This window comes from Monodon monoceros, unplaced genomic scaffold (genome assembly GCF_005190385.1).
Source record: "Monodon monoceros isolate NGI ecotype Baffin Bay Population unplaced genomic scaffold, NGI_Narwhal_1 Super_Scaffold_21, whole genome shotgun sequence".
In the NCBI taxonomy this organism is placed as follows: domain Eukaryota; kingdom Metazoa; phylum Chordata; class Mammalia; order Artiodactyla; family Monodontidae; genus Monodon; species Monodon monoceros.
In genome coordinates this window covers 147,022,598-147,034,600 of record NW_021703778.1, presented here as the reverse complement: position 1 = coordinate 147,034,600, position 12,003 = coordinate 147,022,598, and the positions used below count along the sequence as shown (strand labels likewise).

The following is a 12,003-nucleotide window of genomic DNA, read 5'->3' as shown; positions in this document are numbered from 1 at the left end:
AAGGAAGGAAGGAAGGAAGGAAGGAAGGAAGGAAGGAAGGAAGGAAGGAAGGAAGGAAGGAAGAAAGAAAGAAAGAAAGAGAAAAAGAAAGGAAGGACAAGATACTCTCAAATAGTCACAAGTGCTATATAGATAATAACACCAGATCATGTGATAGAAAGTAACCTGGGGACAGGGTTACTTATGTAAGGTGGGAGGTGACGTTGGAATTGGGACCTGAACAGCAGAAGCAGTTTGCAGAGCCCAGAATCCATGGGACAAGATGTGGAGAAGAGAGTTCCAGGTAGGCATTAAGTGCAAAGGCCCGATGCAGGTAGCAGCTTACATTGTTTGGAAGGCCAGGTGACTGTAGGAGAGTGAATGAGTGGGTGGTAGGAAGAAGTGATCACTGGGTAAGATGAGATTATAGAGGTAGGCAGGAGCCCGACTGCAGTGGCTTTGGGGCTGTGGAAAGGTATTTGAGCTTTATTCTGATTGGCCTGATTTATATTTTTTAAAGAAAATCACTTGAGATGTATTAAGGAACATGATTATAGTGGTGCAAGAATGGAAGCAGAGACAACAGTAAGTAGGGAGGCTGTTGTCTTATCTAGGTGAGAGAAGAAACGTTTCTGTAAAGGGTCAGATGGTACATATGTTAAGCTCTCTTGCACACATTCTGTTTCTCTTCCTCACTCTCCTGATCCTCCTCCTTTTTTTTTTTTTTTGCGGTACGCGGGCGTCTCACTGTTGTGGCCTCTCCCATTGCGGAGCACAGGCTCCGGACGCGCAGGCTCAGTGGCCATGGCTCACGGGCCCAGCCGCTCCGCGGCATGTGGGATCTTCCCGGACCGGGACACGAACCTGTGTCCCCTGCATCAGCAGGCGGACCCTCAACCACTGCGTCACCAGGGAAGCCCCTCCTCCTTCTTTTTTAACAACCCTCTGCAAATGTAGAAACCATTCTTGGCTCTTGGGCGATACAAAAACAGGAGGTTGCCTGCTGGATTAGGCCTGACCAGCTGGGCAGTAGTATGCCGACCCCTAGCTTAGAGAGAAGTAGAAACTGATCAGCATATATTTAGGACACAGAACTGGTAGGACTTGCTGATGAACTGCTCTGTGTGGGGTAGGGTTAAGAGAAAGAGGAAACAAGGATGGCCTCAGTGAAGAAGTAGAAAGTGGTGTCATTTACTAAGATGGGGAAGCAGCAGATTTGGGAATAGGGGGAGAGGGGATATCAAGAGTTAAGTATGAGTTGCCTATTAGTCATTCAAGTGGAGATGTCAAGTGGGGAGCCTGATATAGACTCTGGAGTTTAGGGGAGAGGTCAGGGCTGGATATTCACATTTGGGAGTTATCGGTCTATGGATACATTTAAAGTCATGGACTGGATGAGATCACACAGAGTGCAGTGCAGAGGTTCCAGGACCAGCTCCCGGGGGACTCTAGAACTTAGAGGACCCATAGAAAAGGTCCTTGGAATCACTCTCTGGGTCAAAGAGTATGACACATGACAAATTGTTTTCCAAAAGGGTCTTTTGCCTCTTCACAGAATGCATCTTGTTTTCGCTATTTAAATACACCCTCTGAGTGGGACTGTACAAACGAATGGGCGGGGGGGCACTGGAGTTAGGAATCCTTGACAGCTTTTGCATTGGAGCTGGGGATCCTCAAGCCACACCAGAGGATTAGTCTGGTTAAAGGAGGCATCAAAGGGCCATAGCTCTTCCAGGGACTTCCAACCACAGAATTGCCCAGCAAGGTTATTACAAATGCAGATTTTTAATAAGAGCTTCTGAATCACTGTCTGGAGTGAGATGTGTTTTAAACAAACTCCCTCTCATACAAACAAAAGTTTGCGAAACTTGTGGCTTAAGGATAGACTGGGTGGAGGGTGTGTCCTATGACATCTCTTCACCTCCACAGTCTGGGGGGTGGGGGGATGGGGGTTCAGGAATCTTAGGTGAGACTGGCTGGGGAAGTTTCAGGATGATGGGATGGCAGAGGACTGTTAGGCCAGGAAAAAAGTTTCTCTAGTTGAGGGACACTTTCCATTTGCTCTCCAATTCAGAATGAGGCCTTTTCCCCAAACAGATGTAAAATGGTACCTTGTTTAATGCTGATGCAGAGTTCAAAAATTCTACTTCCCTAGGAATATCTACTCTGCCCTCTAGTTACACAGCACAGAGGGTAGATTTTTTTTCCCCCTGTCTTTATATGGAAACAAGATCACATTTTTCAATTAAAAAAAAAAGATATGAGGACTTTCCTGGTGGCGCAGTGGTTAAGAATCTGCCTGCCAATGCAGAGGAACGGGTTCTAGCCCTAGTCCGGGAAGATCCCACAACTAAGCCCGTGTGCCACAACTACTGAGCCTGCACTCCAGACCCCACAAGCCACAACTACTGAGCCCACGTGCTGCAACTACTGAAGCGCGTGTGCCTAGAGCCCTTGCTCCATAACAAAGAGAAGCCACCGCAACAAGAAGCCTGTGCATGGCAACGAAGTGTAGCCTCCACTCGCCGCAACTCGAGAAAGCCCGCACGCAGCAATGAAGACTCTACGCAGCCAAAAGTAAGAAAATGAAAATAAAAAAATTTATTTAAAAAATATGCCCATTGTTGGTGAAACTGAATTAGTACCTACATTTTGGATACGTTATGGATTAAATAAATTTGTTTGAAAACAGCTAAGGAATAATGGAAGAAATTTGCTGTTAGACCTTCTGCTAGGAGCTAAGGAATTAATCTTGCATTCATTGAACCATTATTTACTGTGCCTTCTAAGTGCCAGGCACTATTTTAGATTCAGGAAATAAAGCAATGAATAAAATAGACAAAAATTCCTACCCCTGACACAACAGATATCCTAGTTAGGGAGACAGATCAATAAGTGTGATAAATAAGTAAAATGTATGCAGAAACTAGATAGGGATGAGTACGAAGGAGAAAAATATAAAGGAGGGAATGGGGGACAGGAAAGAGCTGGGGGCCAGGATAAGCGAGAATATAGAACAGGAAAGGACTTAAGAGCTGTGACTGCGGAAAGTAACTCAATTTCCCTAAGTCTCAGTTTCTTCACCTGTAAGATAATATGTAATAGCACCTTTCTGAAGATGGTTCAGGCCCTCAGACTGACTCTGTCACTTTTAAACTATGGGACTTTGGGTACAAAAGTTCTCTGGCCTCTCAGAACCTCAGTTTCCTCATCTGTAAAATCAACAGATTTCCCCAGCCTATGTCCCATGGGTTTTGAAAATATGAGATCATTAATATTTGTGAAAATATTTTAAAACATATAAGCTATTATTTAAATGTAAGAAATTTAAAGAAAACACATACACAGGTATTTTATGGGTTGCAGATCTCTTGCTGATGGTCAGCAGAGCCTCAGGACTGAGAGTAAACAATGAATTAGATAACGGCTTGGTTCTGATTCCCTGCACTGGCAGGGAAAAGGCCAGTGCAGATTATCAGGATGTAGTGAGTAGATGAACAATCATATCTTAGATCAGGGATAAAATAATCAAACTAAATGTTCCTAAGTAGACACCTCATAAGGTAATTATTATATGACATTTGTCAAACTTTAAAATGCTTTACAGCTCCTTTATGTTTGTTCTTGTTTTGTTTGTGGGACTTCAGTTCCAGGAAAATACTGAAAGAAGTTATAAATACAGAACAATTATTTAATTTACTAAGAACAGACAGTCCATCTTCTGGGTATTTCTGTAGATGCTCAATAAACATGAATCGAAGTAGATAATTCTAAACATAGGCTGTGGAGTACTCCTTTTTTATCTTCCTATTTTCTTCAGCCCTGAATATTTGATAGCATCCCCATAATGGTAATAAACATGTCGGTATGCATGCATGCTATAGTGTCTGGCACACAGTAGGTAGTCAGTAAATATGTGTTAAATGAAAGCGTGAATGATTACCATGTAAATTTTCTTACTATAGACTAGCCAATTTGATCCCTAAAGTAATTTAAACATTTAAAACACACCAATACTTGCTTTCCCTGCATAACGCTTATCTGGTAAACTGCATTAGGTTCATCTCCCACAGTGGGCTAAAACAAGGTTTTATTCAATTTAAATACAGAATCCAAATTTAGCTTGAATAGTACCTAGCAGAGTAGGTGCTCAATGTTTGCTAACTAAGATGCACATTCAGAAATCAGTTATTCCAGGGGGGGTTCCCAGGTGGCGCAGTGGTTGAGAACCTGCCTGCCAATGCAGGGAACACGGGTTCGAGCCCTGGTCTGGGAAGATCCCACATGCCGCGGAGCAACTGGACCCGTGAGCCACAACTACTGAGCCTGCGCGTCTGGAGCCTGTGCTCCGCAACAAGAGAGGCCGAGACAGCGAAAGGCCCGCGCACCGCGATGAAGAGTGGCCCCCGCTCGCCGTAACTAAAGAAAGCCCTCGCACAGAAACGACGACCCAACACTGCCAAAAATAAATAAATAAATTTATTTTAAAAAAAAAGAAAAGAAATCAGTTATTCCAGCCCAAATACCCGGCTCAGGAGCACGAACTGGACACCTCCAGCTCACATTCACCAGGTGACCTCTACCCCTTCTCTGAGGTTCTAGCCCCCGCTCGCCTAATAGCCAAATTAGAATCTTTTCTCAGCCTCTCGAAGTCTTCCTCTCAAGTGCTCAAAGTCCCAACTGTCACCAAAGCGCTGGGACAACGCAACCTCTTCCCCACGTCCGGCGCGCCTGGGAGGTTGGTGGGCGGGCCCAGCGATGGGCTTTGTGGCTGTTTCCTATTGGGGCTTGGTTGCTATGGTATCACCGACCTTAAAACTCGCGGGCGCTACTTCCGGATGTTCAAGGAGAATTGCTTCCTGGGCTGCCCGTACTTGCTATGGTCGACTGGGCGGTCACAGAGCTTAACAAAAATGAAACTTTTTCCGGAAGCTTCTAGAAAACCTCATTTAACCACTTTAATTTGAAGGCATTACGTGGTATCATATGCCTTCTTCCCTTTCAAAAGATTCACTATACATTTTTCATCTATTTGCCAGCCTCCAAAATGGCGCCAGCGGCATTGGAAGGTCAGAGGTGAGCTACGTGATCCCTCCCGGTTCCGGCGCGATAGAGGCCCAGGGTGGTGAACAGTCTCCGGCACGATGTCTGGTTTCTCTGGGCCACAGGCCCAGCGTGGCCCTTGCCCGTTAGCGTTGCTGCTTTTACTCCTGCTTGGCCCCACCTTGGTCCTCGCCATCTCCTTCCATCTGCCTGTTAACTCCCGCAAGTGCCTCCGCGAAGAGATCCACAAGGACCTGCTGGTGACGGGCGCGTACGAGATCACCGACCAGTCTGGGGGCGCCGGCGGCCTACGCACCCATCTTAAGGTGAGGTACTGGGTGGGGCGGGGAGAGAAGACTGAAAGAGTCGGCGAGGTAGCTGAGGACTCGAGAGTCCGGCGGGCGGAGGCCTGGAGGGCGGTCTGGCCTCCCGGAGCGCGGTCTGGCCTCCCGGAGCGCTAAAGGGCGAGCTGTCGAGACCGCCCCCTCACCCCGCTTGTTGGCTGTCGCGGGGCGGGGCTGGGCGCCAAAGCTGGGAGCCCATTGAAGGGCCGCCCGGCCTTGGCGGATGTGGTGACAGCTGAGCGGCGACGGCCTTGACTTTGGGTCCTTGTCACGGTCCTATACCTGTTTTGGTCTTAGGTACCTTGAACTGTAACTAGGGTCTCCAAAGAAGTCTTTGGATGCTGATTATGTGTAGGGACCGGCATCTTAAGACACATGGATGCCTGCAGGAAAACGACGGAAGCACTGAAGCTTACTGTGAATAACAAAAAGCTGTTATTTCTTGGGCATCAGCTGTGTGTCAGGTCCTGTGCTACTGTACACATATTACCATTTAGTTCGTACACTACCCTACGAAGTAGATACTGTTAGCCTCATTTTACACACGAGGAAACTGAGGCTCAGAGAGGTAGTAGAACATATTGGTGTCAGAGCTGGAATTGATTCTTAGTTTGGGAGTTAAGTAAGGTGACAGAAAAGTGCTGCAATCTTATTCTTTTTGTTTTTTATTTGTAATTCCTGTGATTGATTAAAGTCGATTACTGGTCACAAAACGGTTTCAGTCTCTAGTCCTTTCCTTTTTGGTACCCCAGAGTATGGACTTGGCCAAGTTTTCAGTAAATTTCAGTGATACTCTTGGATGGTGACAGCTACTACTATAGTGCCGTTTGGTCCCATATTACATTTAGGATGACTGGGCCTGATCTTTGAAACGTTAATATAATTTGATATGTGTCAAGATTCGATTGTATTTTAGGTAATTTTATTCATTCACTATAAGCATGTGGTTTTTGTTTTTAACAGAATGGGTCTTGAACTAAACAGGAAGAAACATTTTTACATTTTAATAGAGCTTCAGGTATAATAAGACCATAATTTATTTTTAAGGTATTGGAACCCAGTAGTGGTAACAGATGCAGTTTATATAAACTTTATTTGAGAGATATAAACTATTTTCAGTGCTGTTGCACCGTGAGCCAGCCTTTTGTTATTCTCTTCAGATACCAAACACCTTTGGCCAAGAAAAAGATGATGGCATAATTTTATATGCTTAGATACAACATTTTGGGGGTCGTGCTTCTGGCTCTTCAAAGGATGTGTAGTGCATAGAATCAGAGAATTTGAGCAATGAGAGTTTACTCTCATCTTTAATGTTGCCCCCTCTGATTTGTACTTACGTTTTAAAACCCTCCCGTGGCTGACTGTTCTTCATCTGGTAAAATGTAAATTTCCCAGCGTACTCTGTAGCGTTCTTCATGACCTGTTCCTGAAGCTTTGTATGCTTTGTCACTCCTCACTTTGCATTTTACATATGAACCTCCCTGAACAGTACCCTAAACTCACTTATTTTCATCTTATATTGTAATTACTTATATTTATATTTTGTCTTCCTCATTAGACTGTTAGTATCCTGAGGGCAGGAATTATTTTCATGTTTGTATTTTTCAGAATGTCAGGCGTACTGCCTTGCTTTTAGTAAGCACTGAATACAGGAAGCATATAGTGTAGCATAGTCTTATGGGAATTACATCTGTATCCAAGGCTGCTGAAGGGACCTTGACAGCAGGACTCTGTGCATCTACGCACTAGCATTTTACCATCACAGAGTTGCTCTCCCCATGTCTGCTCTGTTCTCTTGCCACTAACCAGCTTAATCGGACTACTCCTGGGGTCCTTAACCTAAACGCCAAGTAGGTAATGTAAATGAATGAATTGGGCCAGCTATAAGAAAAACAATGGTGATGTTAAATGGGAGATAACTGGGAGTAGTGGAAACTGTCAGTTTGGAGTAGCCAGTACTCATCTCTTGATGAGGGCCTGTTGCCACACCTGATTTTTCAAATGAAGCCAGAAATCCAGATTTTCATGTGAAAGCTCCTGGTTTTAAAATGTCACCAACTAATTCAAATCAATTTTGGCATTTGTTTATTTTCAGTTTTATAGAGAAGAGTGCAGTCAGTCCACTGTGTACACATTACCCAGATTCAACAGTTATCAGGTTCTTGTCACACTTGTTTCATCTTAATTATTTCTCCCTTCTCATTTTATGCTGAACTGTTTTAAAGTAAATCCTAGATATCGTGGTATTTCAGTCCTTCATACTTCAGGATGAATCTCTTAAAAATTATGAACTTAATCACAATGTTATGTGACTATAATATACCTCGCAAAGTTAACAATAATTCCATAATGCTATCTAATAATACCCAATTCATATTCAGATTTCTCCACTTGTCTCAAAAATATCTATTTAAAATTAATTTGTTGTATCACTCAAGTCGCTTTAATCTATAGCAGTCCACTCTCCCTCCCCGCCCCCACCTTTTTTATATGCTTGAAATTGTATTGTTGGAGTCAGAGGTCCTTAAATCACGTCCTACATTTTGGATTTGTCTCTGCTTCCTTGAGGTGTCATTTAACGAGTTCTTTCCCCCATATTTCTTGTAAAAGGAATCAGCTGTAAAGATGTAACTAGATTCAGGTTTATCTTTTGGTGAGGTTACTTTAAGGGTGGTATTGTGTACCTCATGTGGCATCACGGCAGAGCACACAGTACTTTTTGTGCCCCTTAGTGCTGCGAAGATAGATCAGTGGGTTCAGTTGGGTGTATTAGTGTCCAACTGCTGCTATAACAAATTACCATGAACTTAGTGGCTCACAACACACATTTATCTTACAGTTCTAGAGGTCAGAAGTCCCAAAATCAAGGTGTCAGCAGGACTGTGTTCCTTCTGAAGGTTCTAGGGGAGAATCCATTTACTTGCCTTTTCCAACTTCTAGAGACCACCTGCATTCTTTGGCTGGTGATCCCTTCCTCCGTCTTGAAAGCCAGCAGCATAGTATCTCCAAAACTTTCTCTTCCTTTCTCCCACCCAAACCTGTCTCCCTCCTCAGCTTCCATCATCTCATCTACTCTGACTGTGCTGCTTCCCTCTTTCCCTTATAATGACCCTTAATTTAATCCACATCTGCAAAACCCCTTTTGCCACATAGGGTAACATATTCACAGGTCTGGAAATTAGGCTATGGACATCTCTTGGGGGGTGGGGACGTTATCCTGCCTACCAAGATGGTAATAGCCCGAAGCCTCCAATGTAAAACTTCCAATTAATCTTTCACTTAGGAAGCCATTGATGACTTATGTAAATTACTTGTTTCATTAAGGTTGTGAAATGATGATTTTCTAATTGTTGTTCCTTTCATATTTATTAGCTGGAATTATTAAAGAATTCATCACTTGAGGCCATTTGGTTACCCTAAAATTTATAATTCAGGAAGGAAAGTCGGGGTAAGTGCAGAGTTTATTCCTTCTTATTGACAGTTTTCAGAGTAAGGAAGTTGCCCTTGTCATTTCCAGTGTAGTCTGAAGAAGGTTGTTTTTGTTGTTTTAAGTATTATACTGAGATCATTTTTTATGGTTGCTTATTTCAATTTTTGGAGTCATTGTTTTAGTCATTTGCATTCGTTCTCTGTGCTCACTTGTCTCTTTGGCTCCTGTATCCTTTTGACACAATCCTATTAGACTTTGATAGCTGCCCTGTTGTGTGGAACAACTAGGTGCCGAAGGCTCATCTTTTGTATGTCAAACCCCTGACCTGGATGCAGCTATTCCTCCAAGAAGTTGTGGTTCCTTTTTGTGAGAAATGGTATTTTAGAGACCGTTAAGTTGGGTGTCATTTTTAACAGTTTAATATATTGTGCAGGCCACAGACCTATCTGTGGTTTGATCCCACTCCTTAGCATAGTTTGCAACCTTTTTTCATAGCCTCTGTCCACGTCGTTCTGCTTTGTCTTAAATTTTGACCACTCGTGGCCCAGACTCTGCCTCAAGGATTCTCTCTATGCATCATTTCAGCTTCTGAGGTGTGACTCCAGAGTGCAAGGATCTCATTGGTTCAGCTCCTTTTTTATGTCTAAGTCTCTGAACAGCCTGTTGCTTATCTTCTCTTTGGTCATATATCCACCCCTGGTTTAAGCAGCTGTGGTCTGGGTTGAGGTTTGGAGAACTGGACACTTTCTGAAGTGCAAAACTTGGCCAGCTGGGCTTGGCATTTAGTTATTGCTCTAATTGAGGCAGTCTCTCTTAGAAGGATCTTTGTGAGTGTAGTGGCTTGATAGACCTGTCTCGTTCATCATCTTCCTGTCAAGGAGCTCCTTAATGTCCAGTGAATACATCAGTGTTATCATGTATCACACTGTGTTGTAGTTTTGTATTTACCCATCTCCTCAGGTAGACTTTAAGCTCCTTGAGCAGAGGCTGTGTCTCAATCATCATTGAAATGCCTGTGTCTAATACAGTGCCTGGTACATAGTAGGACTTCAACTTAAGGAATGAATGAACAAATGAATTGACACTGTCCTAGCCTCATCTCTGATATTTACCTCTTCCTTCCTCTTCACCTCTCTCCTCCTGCCCCTAGCTGTTCTGAATACCTTGCAGTTCTTTGAACACAGTGTTCTCTTAACCTGGACCAGTCTTTGCCTGTACACCCCTCTTGTGTGCTTCCATTACATCCTGTTTGACACAGCTTACTTTGTGAACTCCTTGCTGTCTTATTCATCTTTGTGTCTTCGGTTTAATATACTACGTAGGCATTGTTGTACAACTGAGTTAAATATCTTAGTCTTATTGAGCCTGCACCTGGAGTCAGACAGATTTGGGTTCAGATCCCATCAGCTCCACCATTTAAAGGGTGTATGGTCTTAGGGGAATTACTTAACCTTTCTCTTTGGGTCTCTTATATGTAAGATGGGGATGATAGACTTCATAGAATTGTTAGAAGGGCTAATGGAGGTGGATTCTTTAATTGTTCAGGGCCCATTGTGGTGGGCCATAGATGTTGGTACTCTTCTTTCCTGTCTAGTGAATGAAAATTGAATTGCTTATCTGACTCCCCCACCCTATGTCATTGCAGTGACCAGATAAAGAATATTTTAATGAGAAGAATTCTGAGTTTTTGTGATTCTCACATTCATTCAATAAATATTTATTTAATACTTAGTATATGCCAGACATAGCTGGGGTTATAACAATGAATTGCAGACAAGGTCCTTGAGCTCTAGTGGAGAACAAAGACAAAATACAAGTTAAAAAAAATACACACAATGTCAGGTAGTGATAAGTACTATAATGAAAAATCAAGCAGTAGGTGGTAAGGCGTGATTAATGGGGTAAAGTATTTGAGTGGCCAGCGAAGGCCTTTCTGAATAGAGAGAGAAATGGATTGAAATGATGGGTGGGACTCTTTCCACAAAGATTTCTCCTTCAGGCCCATGTTGGGATGTGCTTTGTGTTAAGATTTCCAATTGAGGTTATCCCTTCCCTACTCATTTCATAAAATGAGGCTAAACCAGGCTAAATAGTTTCAGATTTAAAGACTGCTGCACAGAATTGAAGCAGGAAGTACCAACTCATCATTCATAGTGAATGTAGACATTTCCTCATTACTTCAGGTCCATAATAAAAGCCCGTTGTAGGGACTCAGAATCTGTGAATTGAAAACCACATTTTCAGAAAGACTAGATGATACCATAATAATTTAATAGATTCCAGTACCATTTATTATTTAGAATGCTTGTTAATGGTGAAAATTGGAGGATGAATTAATTTTAGGGGATGAGATGAGTTAGTTATTGCCTAAGGGTGATTTATGTTTTGGAAATACAGAAAGAGAGAAAGCAATTGTGAGGAGATGTCATAATCATCACTGGAAAGGAAAGAAAAGCCTACTGGTAATTTAGATCACTTATACTTTTTTTAACCTCTTCCAAATAATCTTATTGGTCTAAGGTTTATTTTCATTGTCATTTTTCAAGAGTGCTGTTGCTATTAATAATTCATTTTGCTAAATGAGATTATCTTTTATTTGGATATTACACTCAGTTATGGTCCCCGTGTTTCCCAACTAGCTTACAGATGAGAAAGCCAAACAAGATCATTTGGAGAGTTCAGCCTTGAGTCGTACGCTTATCACAATTTAAGCATAAAAATTATCAAGAAGGATCTTGGCAGTTGGGAAACCATTGGCTTATAACATTTTTTCACACTAAAAGCTGTATGAAAAGAGTGTTTGTGTGTGTGTGTGTGTATGCTATAGCTTTTTATTAAATATAAATTTATTTACTTATTTTTGGCTGCACTGGGTCTTTGTTGCTGCACGCGGGCTTTCTTTAGTTGCGGCGAGCGGGCTTCTCATTGTGGTAGCTTCTCGTTGTGGAGCACGGCCTCTAGGCGCGTGGGCTTCAGTAGTTGTGGCACACAGGCTCAGTAGTTGTGGCTCGCGGGCTCTAGAGCGCAGGCTCAGTAGTTGTGGTGCACAGGCTTTGTTGCTCTGTGGCATGTGGGATATTCCCAGACCAGGGATTGAACCCATGTCCCCTGTATTGGCAGGTGGATTCTTAACCACTGTGCCACCAGGGAAGTCCCTATATTATAGCTTTAATTGATTTTACTTGGAACAGTTACACTTCAGCTCAT

At 42.9% G+C, this 12,003-nt stretch overlaps 1 protein-coding gene across 1 annotated transcript in view; it reads left to right on the top strand.

Moving 5' to 3' along the window:
- Window positions 1–4,490: 4,490 nt before the first annotated feature.
- TMED10 (transmembrane p24 trafficking protein 10) overlaps window positions 4,491–12,003 on the top strand; it is a 44,481-nt gene continuing 36,968 nt past the window's right edge. The window contains exon 1 of the mRNA XM_029238036.1: window positions 4,491–5,348. Coding sequence (XP_029093869.1) covers window positions 5,124–5,348 — 225 coding nt within the window. The 5' untranslated portion in view covers window positions 4,491–5,123. The remainder of the gene's footprint in view (window positions 5,349–12,003) is intronic.